At 45.5% G+C, this 12,977-nt stretch overlaps 1 protein-coding gene across 12 annotated transcripts in view; it reads left to right on the plus strand.

Annotated features, from left to right (window-relative positions):
• Positions 1–12,977, plus strand: part of ofd1 (OFD1 centriole and centriolar satellite protein) — a 133,146-nt gene that overhangs the window by 59,135 nt on the left and 61,034 nt on the right. For all 12 annotated transcript variants that reach the window (XM_070893896.1, XM_070893900.1, XM_070893902.1 and 9 more), the window contains one exon: positions 6,102–6,232. In XM_070893896.1, the coding sequence (XP_070749997.1) occupies positions 6,102–6,232 (131 nt within the window). The remainder of the gene's footprint in view (positions 1–6,101; positions 6,233–12,977) is intronic.

A 12,977-nucleotide genomic window follows, 5' to 3' on the forward strand; every position in this document is an offset into this window, starting at 1 on the left:
GATGTCCCCCCCCCAGTGTGTCTCTGTCAGTGTCTCTATCTCTCTGTCTGTCAGTGTCTCTGTTTCTGACAGCGAGGGGGGGGGGGAGAGGGAGGGATGGGGGAGAAGGGGGAGGGGTGGGGGAGAAGGGGATAAGGGGGAGATTGGAGATGGGGGGGAAAAGGAGATGGGCGGGGAGGAAGGAGATTGAGGGGTGGGGGGGAAAGGGGGAGGGAGGCTGAACGGGCCGGGCTCGAGACTTCGGGCAGGGCCCGTCCCCAGCACCAGATTTACAGGTAGGTGGCATCAGGTCGGGTTGGGGGGAGCGCGGGTCGGGGGGGGTGGTGGGAGGTCGGTTCGGTTCGGTCGGGGAGAGGGAGGGAGAGGGAGGTCAGGTCGGGGGTCGGGAGGTCAGATCGGATCCAGTCCGGGGGGAGGGGCGGGAGTGGGGTCGGTGTCCGGTCCGGGAGCGGGAGTCAGGTCGGGTCCGGTCCGGAGGCGGGAAGCGGGAGTCGAGTTGAGTCGGGAGGAAGCAGGAGCTGGGCGTGGGAGGAGCCTTATGCACGCAGCCCCAGTGAGGCCATTCGGCCAGGGCTAGGGGCTGCGTGCTTCGGCCCCTCCCACACAGTTTGGGCGCCTGGAGCTACTGAACATGCGCGCCCACTGTAGCGCGCATGTGCAGAGGTCCCGGCACTGTTTTCAGCGCAGGGACCTGGCTCCGCCCCCTACAGCTCCTGCTACGCTGCACCGAGGGCCAGAGGATCTGCAGGGAGGTGGAGAATCTGGAGGGTTTTTTTAGGAGCACTTTGTGGCGCAAAAAACGGTGTCCAGGTCGGGACTGCGCCGTTCTAGGCGTGGCTCCAAACTTGGGCCCAGCGTGTGGCAAACCAGTCCCACCCATCCCTTCCCTCAACGACTATCTGTCCCACCTGTGACGGAGACTGTGGTTCTCATATTGGGCTGTACAGCCACCTAAGAACTCATGTTAAGAATGGAAGCAAGTCTTCCTCGGTTCCGATGGACTGCCTATGATGATGCTTGCAGAACCTCCTCCAGTTTTTGATCTTTCTTGGTTGATCTGTGACACCATCTTCCACAAAGATGAAAATAGAACTTTTTAAGAGAGGGTCTTTCTGGTGCATATACACACACACACACACACACACACATTAGTCACATTTACAGATGTTATTGCAGTGCATAAATATAAATATAAATTTAAATAAAAATATTACTTTCAGTCACTGCTTGTCCGAGGTCTTGCCACTTTTTGAGTTGTGCACCGCTTCTCTGGGTAATGGACAATGCATTAAACACTACTGCAACTTGGTCCCAAACTTTTGCAAGTACAGAGGGTTTAAATTTCTTTTGGCCCATTCTCCCTTTGTTTTCAAGCACATTGCATCTCTCAATTATGTCTACCAAGAGCTCAATTTCTACTGCGAGAAATCTCTTCGTCCTTACAGCTTCCCCTTCTCTGTCTCTGCCCCCTTCCCTTGCATCCATCTTTTGTTTGAAGTTAAATTAAAAAGTAGGACCTCAAAAGTAGTAATCTCGGGATTGCTACCAGTGCCACGTGCTAGTCAGAGTCGGAATCGCAGGATAGCGCAGATGAATACATGGCTTGAGCAGTGGTGCAGCAGGGAGGGATTCAAATTCTTGGGGCATTGGAACCGGTTCTGAGGGAGGTGGGATCAGTACAAACCGGACGGTCTGCACCTGGGCAGGTCCGGAACCAATGTCCTAGGGGGAGTGTTTGCTAGTGCTGTTGGGGAGGAGTTAAACTAATATTGCAGGGGGATGGGAACCTATGCAGGGAGACAGAGGGAGACAAAAATGAGGCAAAAGCAAAAGACAGAAAGGAGATGAGGAAAAGTGGAGGGCAGAGAAACCCAAGGCAAAGAACAAAAAGGGCCACTGTACAGCAAAATTCTAGAAGGACAAAGGGTGTTAAAAAAGCAAGCCTGAAGGCTTTGTGTCTTAATGCAAGGAGTATCCGCAATAAGGTGGATGAATTAACTGTGCAAATAGATGTTAACAAATATGATGTGATTGGGATTACGGAGACGTGGCTCCAGGATGATCAGGGCTGGGAACTGAACATCCAGGGGTATTCAACATTCAGGAAGGATAGAATAAAAGGAAAAGGAGGTGGGGTAGCATTGCTGGTTAAAGAGGAGATTAATGCAATAGTTAGGAAAGACATTAGCTTGGATGATGTGGAATCTATATCGGTAGAGCTGCAGAACACTAAAGGGCAAAAAACGTTAGTGGGAGTTGTGTACAGACCTCCAAACAGTAGTAGTGATGTTGGGGAGGGCATCAAACAGGAAATTAGGAGTGCATGCAATAAAGGTGCAGCAGTTATAATGGGTGACTTTAATATGCACATAGATTGGGTTAACCAAACTGGAAGCAATACGGTGGAGGAGGATTTCCTGGAGTGCATAAGGGATGGTTTTCTAGACCAATATGTCGAGGAACCAACTAGTGGGGAGGCCATCTTAGACTGGGTGTTGTGTAATGAGAGAGGATTAATTAGCAATCTCATTGTGCGAGGCCCCTTGGGGAAGAGTGACCATAATATGGTGGAATTCTGCATTAGGATGGAGAATGAAACAGTTAATTCAGAGACCATGGTCCAGAACTTAAAGAAGGGTAACTTTGAAGGTATGAGGCATGAATTGGCTAAGATAGATTGGCTAATGATACTTAAGGGGTTGACTGTGGATGGGCAATGGCAGACATTTAGAGACCGCATGGATGAATTACAACAATTGTACATTCCTGTCTGGCGTAAAAATAAAAAAGGGAAGGTGGCTCAATCGTGGCTATCAAGGGAAATCAGGGATAGTATTAAAGCCAAGGAAATGGCATACAAATTGGCCAGAAATAGCAGCGAACCTGGGGACTGGGAGAAATTTAGAACTCAGCAGAGGAGGACAAAGGGTTTGATTAGGGCAGGGAAAAAGGAGTACGAGAAGAAGCTTGCAGAGAACATTAAGGCGGATTGCAAAAGTTTCTATAGGTATGTAAAGAGAAAAAGGTTAGTAAAGACAAACGTAGGTCCCCTGCAGTCAGAATCAGGGGAAGTCATAACGGGGAACAAAGAAATGGCAGACCAATTGAACAAGTACTTTGGTTCAGTATTCACTAAGGAGGACACAAACAACCTTCCGGATATAAAAGGGGTCAGAGGGTCTATTAAGGAGGAGGAACTGAGGGAAATCTTTATTAGTTGGGAAATTGTGTTGGGGAAATTGATGGGATTGAAGGCCGATAAATCCCCAGGGCCTGATGGACTGCATCCCAGAGTACTTAAGGAGGTGGCCTTGGAAATAGTGGATGCATTGACAGTCATTTTCCAACATTCCATTGACTCTGGATCAGTTCCTATCGAGTGGAGGGTAGCCAATGTAACCCCACTTTTTAAAAAAGGAGGGAGAGAGAAAGCAGGGAATTATAGACCGGTCAGCCTGACCTCAGTAGTGGGTAAAATTATGGAATCAATTATTAAGGATGTCATAGCAGCGCATTTGGAAAATGGTGACATGATAGGTCCAAGTCAGCATGGATTTGTGAAAGGGAGATCATGCTTGACAAATCTTCTGGAATTTTTTGAGGATGTTTCCAATAAAGTGGACAAAGGAGTACCAGTTGATGTGGTATATTTGGACTTTCAGAAGGCTTTCGACAAGGTCCCACACAGGAGATTAATGTGCAAAGTTAAAGCACATGGGATTGGGGGTAGTGTGCTGACGTGGATTGAGAACTGGTTGTCAGACAGGAAGCAAAGAGTAGGAGTAAATGGATACTTTTCGGAATGGCAGGCAGTGACTAGTGGGGTACCGCAGGGTTCTGTGCTGGGGCCCCAGCTGTTTACATTGTACATTAATGATTTAGACGAGGGGATTAAATGTAGTATCTCCAAATTTGCGGATGACACTAAGTTGGGTGGCAGTGTGAGCTGTGAGGAGGATGCTATGAGGCTACAGAGTGACTTGGATAGGTTAGGTGAGTGGGCAAATGCGTGGCAGATGAAGTATAATGTGGATAAATGTGAGGTTATCCACTTTGGTGGTAAAAACAGAGAGACAGACTATTATCTGAATGGTGACAGATTAGGAAAAGGGAAGGTGCAACGAGACCTGGGTGTCATGATACATCAGTCATTGAAGGTTGGCATGCAGGTACAGCAGGCGGTTAAGAAAGCAAATGGCATGTTGGCCTTCATAGCGAGAGGATTTGAGTACAGGGGCAGGGAGGTGTTGCTACAGTTGTACAGGGCCTTGGTGAGGCCACACCTGGAGTATTGTGTACAGTTTTGGTCTCCTAACTTGAGGAAGGACATTCTTGCTATTGAGGGAGTGCAGCGAAGATTCACCAGACTGATTCCCGGGATGGTGGGACTGAAAGAAAGACTGGATCAACTGGGCTTGTATTCACTGGAGTTCAGAAGAGTGAGAGGGGACCTCATAGAAACGTTTAAAATTCTGACGGGTTTGGACAGGTTGGATGCAGGAAGAATGTTCCCAATGTTGGGGAAGTCCAGAACCAGGGGTCACAGTCTAAGGATAAGGGGTAAGCCATTTAGGACCGAGATAAGGAGAAACTTCTTCACCCAGAGAGTGGTGAACCTGTGGAATTCTCTACCACAGGAAGTAGTTGCGGCCAATTCACTAAATATATTCAAAAGGGAGTTAGATGAAGTCCTTACTACTCGGGGGATCAAGGGGTATGGCGTGAAAGCAGGAAGTGGGTACTGAAGTTTCATGTTCAGCCATGAACTCATTGAATGGCGGTGCAGGCTAGAAGGGCTGAATGGCCTGCTCCTGCACCTATTTTCTATGTTTCTATGTTTCTAAATTGTATTTTCTATCTGCAAATCCACCTCTGCCACCAGTGGGTTCTCACTGGTGATCGAGACCAGGCAGACCCGTCATGTGCAGAAAGTGATTTTATTTCCAGCGCACATGCAGTGAGTTTTTTTTCCGGTGCATGCACAGTGAGTGATTTTTTTTTCTTCCAGCGCATGTGCAGTGAGTTTTCAGTGCACACTAAGCTTCGCCCTCCCGAAATAGCCTCAGATAGCGCAACGTTAAAAATAACTTTTAGTTCGTGGAAAGTGATTTTGTTTTGACGCTTATGGCTGGGGGGTGAAACGTACGTTACCATATGTGGGTGCCAGAAATCTTTATTGTGGAAAATAGGGGCCTTGGAATGAGATTCATAGTAAACAGTATCTTGAAGAGAAAAAGACAATAGTGGAAAATGGGAAGAAAAAACTCGTAGTTCTACAGTGCCGTTCACAACTTCAGGAACTCCCAAAGTACTTCATTTTTTTTTTGATGTGTAGTCACTCGTTATGGAGATAAACGCAACAGCTAATTTGTTCGTAGCAAGATCCCACATACAGCAATTGAGATAAATAAACAATTAATCTGTTTTGGTGGTATTTGTTGAGGGATAAATGTTGGCCAGAGGAACTTTGCTGATCTTCTTTGATTACATTTACTGGTACCAACTTCTTCTTTCCAGATTTAAAAAAAAAAATCTGAATTCAAATTCTTAAACTGCCATGGATTTGAACTCGCATTCTCCAAGTTATTAGTCCAAGCCTTTGGATTACTAGTCCAGTAACACAACCACTACTCTTGTTTGTAGGATAAACACCAACATAGACTAGTTGGCCTTTTTCCATGTTGAAATTTTTTTGTAATTCTGTGTTTTGGCCATCTCCTAACCACCAGGTGGAAAGCATTGTGATGAGGGTTGTGAACAGGTCTGTTTTAGTTAGTGAGGGGTATGAACGTTGGATAATTAGAGGGGTAAAACAGTAAATTTTCTTTTTCTGCCTCCCTCTGCCAAAAAGTAATGTGCAAATTCAAAATTTGCTGTCACAAAGGCATTCCTCATGAATGATTCAAGAAGGTGATGTTATATCATCTATCACTTTTATTTTTATTTTCTCTTATGGCGAATGATCCTGTTTAGTACAGTGAGAATTGCGAATGCATAATAAATGTATTTTAAAAAAGCTCCATCCATAAAAATGTCAAAATAGAAGGCATTAATCAAATAGAATATTATGGAGTTAAAATTTCTACCGGTTGTCTTTTCAGTACTTAATCAACCCACCGCTGCTCATTTAGCTCTTCAAGCTGAATTGAAGAAAGCAGAATATTCCAGAAGGCTTGATCAGGATGAATATCAAAGCCATAAACAGATACTGGAACAACAGCTACAAAATGAGGTAAAGTGTTTATTATAACTGATGATTATAATGGTTGTCGCATCATTTCAACTAAAAATATTTTTCAACATTATTCTGGTTTGCGTCCCTTGTGGGCATAGATATGGCTTGCAGGGCCAATGCACGTGACATGATCACAGTCCCTGCTCAGAAATTGCTCTGTGGGAGGAAAGGCTTGGCACATATTGGCCTAGAAATTTGATCGCACTGCACCCTTTTTACAAGAGATAAGTGAGCACATAAGTATCCAATATGGTGGGCAGAAACACACACTCATTATGCGCCGGAAGTGTGCTGCCTGCCATATTGGATCGGGCTGCTCCATAAGTGTCCAGGGCGCATGCCAGAATTATTTAAAACAATTACTAAAATATACAAATTCAGGTCTTGCGCTTGCTGGCAGAACTTTTGTGATAGTGGGCTGGCCAAGTGTCTGACTCGCCACATGCTAAACTCGCCCAGCCACTTGTGCTGCGAACTGGCAGGAAGGACCCTTCATCAACACTATTTAAAGGGATCATCCACTTAGTTGCTGGTTTGTCATTTCAGGCTGCAGGTTAACTTGTGGATATATTTTGGTCTGTTATCCAGCTCTGGGAACTTCTGAAGAGGATTTTACTGGTGTTGCACTGTTTTTGGCTGCAAGGTAGACAGCAAAGAGCAGGAGCAGCTACAATAGAGGGACACTGCACAAGAGACCATACCCACAACGATTATTCAGGGAGCACTTCTCCTACATGAACCTTTTGGTGCCTACGGTTCACAAAGGATGCTGTCACTGAGCTTATGGTACCTGCTGCAGCCACATCTTGACCCTTAAACCAGGTCATGGGCAGACACTTTTGAGTTTTCTTTTTTTCCTCAGCTAACTGGGTACATAAAGCTTTAAATTTGCAGCTGACTTGCCATGTTTTTTGTGCCACTGACTTTTGTTTTGGGCAACATCTTTCCAGAAGTTGTAAAAGTATTTTACATATTTAGATGCTGTCTGCTGGTGTCCTTTGTGTCTGTTAACCTTCCTTTACCTGGTAATATCTTCTTTGTTAGTCACATATCAGCCATCTTAACGTCATATCCTGCCCATCGGAGCTATGATTTCTTGACCATATCTTGAACACTGTTGACTTGTAATTTCTCTTGCTCTTTACAATATTTTTTGTAGATGACCTAAGTTGTGCGGGTATAAGCGAGGGATGTTATGATAACTGTATGCTTATAGCTTTGTTTCAAATCTAGCATTGTTCTGACTGGACAGCCTGAGGCCAATTTTAACTTGGCTAAATCATCTTTAGAGAGGTGGAAATGACCTCAAAATGGGGTTGGCAGTCTTACTGTTATATTAACACCGATATTCTTGTCGCCACGATGTTTATAGGGGCCTACTGGGAGGCTACTGAGACACCCGCCTGTTTCAGGTGATGGCCCTTTTAATATATAAGTCGAGATGCTGTGATATACGTGAGTGTACTGGCAGTGAGTACTGTTTAGCCACAGTCAAGGACAGAATTACAATGTGTGCAAGATCAGCTGGGGAGGACCCTCATCCTACTCCTCCAAGGGACAGCTTTTACTGTGACACTGTACTGCCAGTTCTTTAAATTATATCTAAAATATGTTCTCACTGTTTTAGTTGAATGTCGCAAATCCATTTCAGAGTATTGGACGTTGAGTATAAGATCTTGAGCCTGTTGATCTTAAAGGCCATAAAGCTTAGTATTTCTGTATATTCTAACATCCTTAAAACATCTTGAAGTGTTGGTCATAATGTTTCATCTACATAGTCTAAGAAGATGAAGGATGTTATATATGTCACAACTTGCAGCAAATAAACAAGGGATAATTTGTATTCCACATCTATGCATTGGTGATCATTTTCCAACATTCTATTGACTCTGGATCAGTTCCTATGGACTGGAGGGTAGCTAATGTAACACCACTTTTTAAAAAAGGAGGGAGAGAGAAAACAGGGAATTATAGACCAGTTAGCCTGACATTCAGTGGTGGGAAAAATGTTGGAATCAATTATTAAAGATGAAATAGCAGCGCATTTGAAAAGCAGTGACAGGATCGGTCCAAGTCAGCATGGATTTATGAAAGGGAAATCATGCTTGATGAATCTTCTAGAATGTTTTGAGGATGTAACTAGTAGAGGGAAGAGCGAGGAGGAGGAGCAGCGTCGAGTCGGGAAGCCTATAAAGGCCCATCAGCAGCAATCGGAGAGCGGGAGAGCGAGGAGGAGGAGCAGCGTCGAATTGGGAGGCATATAAAGGCCCATCGGCAGCAGTCGGAGAGTGGGAGAGCGAGAAGGAGAAGCAGCGTTGAGTCGGGAGCCCTATAAAACCCCATTGGCAGCAGTCGGGAGAGCGAGGAGGAGGAGCAGCGTCGAGTCGGGAGGCCTATAAAGGCGTGCTTGTGCAGCTGCAGCAGGGCGAGAAGGCAAAAAAAAAGTAGAAAGAAATCGAAAGGTGACGTCACAGCCAAGGGGGTAAGTGATTGGTAAGTAGTTTTTCGTTCTCTTTATCAGTAAATAACCTTTTAGCCGTGTTGTTGCCAAAATAAGTGTATTTAAGGGTTAAGTCATGGCAGGAGAGCTTGGACACGTGTTATGCTCCTCCTGTACTATGCGGGAACTCGGACGCTTCCGGTGTCCCTGACGACTACGTGTGCGGGAAGTGTATCTGCCTGCAGATCCTGACAGACCGCATTGCGGCACTGGAGCTGCGGGTGGAATCACTCTGGAGCATCCACGATGCTGAGAATGACGTGAATAGCACGTTTTAGTGAGTTGGTCTCACCGCAGGTAAAGGGTACACAGCCAGATAGTAAATGGGTGACCAACAGGAAGAGCATTGCAAGGAAGGTAGTGCAGGGGTCCCCTGCGGTCATCCCCCTGCAAAACAGATGCACCGCTTTGGGTACTGTTGAGGGGGATGACTCATCAGTGGGGAGCAGCAGCAGCCAAGTTCATGGCACTGTGGATGGCTCTGCTGCACAGGAGGGCAGGAAAAAGGGTGAGAGAGCTATAGTGATGGGAGATTCGATTGTAAGGGGAATAGATAGGCGTTTCTGCGGCCGCAACCTAGACTCCAGGATGGTATGTTGCCTCCCTGGTGCAAGGGTCAAGGATGTTTCGGAGCGGGTGCAGGACATTCTGAAAAGGGAGGGTAAACAGCTAATTGTCGAGGTGCACATAGGTACCAACGATATAGGTAAAAAACGGGATGAGGTCCTACGAGACGAATTTAGGGAGCTAGGAGCTAAATTTAAAAAGTAGGACCTCAAAAGTAGTAATCTCAGGATTGCTACCAGTGCTATGTGCTAGTCAGAGTAGGAATCACAGGATAGCTCAGATAAATACGTGGCTTGGGGAGTAGTGCAGAACGGAGGGATTCAAATTCCTGGGGCATTGGAAACGTTCTGGGGGAGGTGGGACCAGTACAAACTGGACGGTCTGCACCTGAGCAGGACTGGAACCAATGTCCTTGGGGGAATGTTTGCTCGTGCTGTTGGGGAGGAGTTAAACTAATATGGCAGGGGGATGGGAACCTATGCAGGGAGGCAGGGGGAAATAAAAGGGAGACAGAGGCAAAAGATAGAAAGGAGAATAGTAAAAGTGGAGGGCAGAGAATCCCAAGGCAAAAAACAAAAAGGGCACATTACAGCAGAATTTTAAAGGGGCAAGGTGTATTAAAAAGACAAGCCTGAAGGCTCTGTGCCTCAATGAGAGGAGTATTCAGAATAAGGTGGACGAATTAACTGCGCAGATAGCAGTTAAAGGATATGATGTAATTGGCATCACGGAGACATGGCTCCAGGGTGACCAAGGCTGGGAACTCAACATCCAAGGGTATTCAACATTTAGGAAGGATAGACAGAGAGGAAAGGAGGCGGGGTGGCGTTGCTGGTTAAAGAGGAAATTAATGCAATAGTAAGGAAGGACATTGGCTTGGATGATGTGGAATTGGTATGGGTGGAGCTGCGGAATACCAAAGGGTAGAAAACGCTGGTGGGAGTTGTGTCCAGGCCACCAAACAGTAGTAGTGAGGTTGGGGACAGCATCAAACAAGAAATAAGGGATGGGTGCAATAAAGGTACAGAAGTTATCATGGGCGACTTTAATTTACATATAGATTGGGCTAACCAAACTGGTAGAGGAGGATTTCCTGAAGTGTATTAGGGATGGTTTTCTTGATCAGTATGTCGAGGAACCAACTAGAGAACTGGCCATCCTAGACTGGGTGATGTATAATGAGAAGGGACTAATTAACGATCTTGTTGTGAGAGGCCCCTTGGGGAAGAGTGACCATACTATGGTAGAATTCTTTATTAAGGTGGAGAGTGACGCAGTTAATTCAGAAACTAGGGTCCTAAACTTAAGGAAAGCTAACTTCGACGGCATGAGGCGTGAATTGGCTAGAATAGACTGGCAGAGGATACTTAAAGGGCTGACGGTGGATAGGCAATGGCAAACATTTATAGATCACATGGATGAACTTCAACAGTTGTACATTCCTGTCTGAAGTAAAAATAAAATGGGGAAGGTGGCTCAATCGTGGCTAACAAGGGAAATTAAGGGTAGTGTTAAATCCAAGGAAGAGGCATATAAATTGGCCAGAAAAAGCAGCAACCGGAGGACTGGGAGAAATTTAGAATTCAGCAGAGGAGGACGAAGGGTTTAATTAGGAGGGGGAAAATAGAGTACGAGAGGAAGCTTGCCGGGAACAGAAAAACTGACTGCAAAAGCTTCTATAGTTATGTGAAGAGAAAAAGATTAGTGAAGACAAATGTAGGTCTCTTGCAGTCGGACTCAGGTGAATTAATAATGGGGAACAAAGAAATGTCAGACCAATTGAACAAATACTTTGGTTCTGTCTTCACGAAGGAAGACACAAATGACCTTCCGGATGTACTAGCGGATCGAGGGTCTAGTGAGAAGGAGGAACTGAAGGATATCCTTATCAGACGGGAAATTGTGTTAGGGAAATTGATGGGATTGAAGGCTAATAAATCCCTGGGGCCTGACTGTCTGCATCCCAGGGTACTTAAGGGGATGGCCCTAGAAATAGTGGATGCATTGGTGATCATTTTCCAACAGTCTATCGACTCTGGATCAGTTCCTATGGACTGGAGGGTTGCTAATGTAACACCACTTTTTAAAAAAGGAGGGAGAGAGAAATCAATTATTAAGGATGAAATAGCAGCGCATTTGGAAAGCAGTGACAGGATCGGTCCAAGTCAGCATGGATTTGTGAACGGGAAATCATGTTGGCAAATCTTCTGGATTTTTTTTGAGGATGTAACTAGTAGTGTGGACAAGGGAGAACCAGTGGATGTGGTGTATTTGGACTTTCAAAAGGTCTTTGACAAGGTCCCACATAAGAGATTGGTGTGCACAATCAAAGCACGTGGTATTGGGGGTAATGTACTGGCATGGATAGAGAATAGGTTGGCAGACAGGAAGCAGAGAGTCGAGATAAACGGGTCCTTTTCAGAATGGCAGGCAGTGACTAGTGCGGTGCCACAGGATTCGGTGCTGGGACCCCAGATTTTTACAATATACATCAATGATTTAGATGAAGGAATTGAATGTAATATCTCCCAAGTTTGCAGATGACACGGAGCTGGATGGCAGTGTGAGCTGTGAGGAAGGTGCTACGAGGCTGCAGGGTAACTTGGACAGGTTAGGTGAGTGGGCAAGTGCATGCAGATGCAGTATAATGTGGATAAATGTGAGGTTATCCACTTTGGTGACAAAAACATGAAGACAGAATATTCTGTGAATAGCGACAGATTAGGAAAAGGGGAGGTGCAACGAGACCTGGTGTTATGGTACATTAGTCATTGAAGTTTGGCATGCAGGTACAGCAGGCGGTGAAGAAGGCAAATGGCATGTTGACCTTTATAGCTAGAGGATTTGAGTATAGGAGCAGGGAGGTCTTACTGCAGTTGTACAGAGCCTTGGTGAGGCCTCACTTGGAATATTGTGTTCAGTTTTGGTCTCCTAATCTGAGGAAGGACGTTCTTGAAGGTTCACCAGATTGATTCCCGGGATGGCAGGACTGACATATGAGGAGAAACTGGGTCAATATGGCTTGTATCCACTGGAGTTTAGAAAAATGAGAGAGGATCTCATAGAAACATATAAAATTCTGACGAGATTGGACAGGTTAGAGGCAGGAAGAATGTTCCCGTTGCTGGGGAGTTCCAGAACCAGGGGTCACAGTCTAAGAATAAGGGGTAAGCCATTTAGGACTGAGATGAGGAGAAACTTCTTCACTCAGAGAGTGATAAACCTGTGGAATTCTCTACTGCAGAAAGTTGTTGAGGCCAGTTTGTTAGATATATTCAAAAGGGAGTTGGATATGGCCCTTACGGCCAAAGGGATCAAGTGGTATGGAGAGAAAGCAGGAAAGTGATACTGAGGTTGAATGATCAGCTATGATCTTATTGAATGGCGGTGCAGGCTTGGAGGGCCGAATGGCCTGCTTCTGCACCTAATTTCTAGGTTTCTATGTTTCTATAAGTGATATTGCATTTAATTTTGGTTGTGGACAAAGTCAAGGTAGTTCTAGGTTATTGGCTAGATAATTCAGTTATCCCAGTTTTTAATTTAAGTACAGGTTGAACCTCCCTTATCCGGCATCCTCGGGACCTGGCCTGTCCCGAACGAGGGATTTTGCTGGATGAGGGGTGGTCACGTGTTTGGGTGGACTGCACCTTTAAGTGCTGTTCCTGGGGTAAGTAT

This window comes from Pristiophorus japonicus, chromosome 11, assembly GCF_044704955.1.
Source record: "Pristiophorus japonicus isolate sPriJap1 chromosome 11, sPriJap1.hap1, whole genome shotgun sequence".
Taxonomy (NCBI): domain Eukaryota; kingdom Metazoa; phylum Chordata; class Chondrichthyes; family Pristiophoridae; genus Pristiophorus; species Pristiophorus japonicus.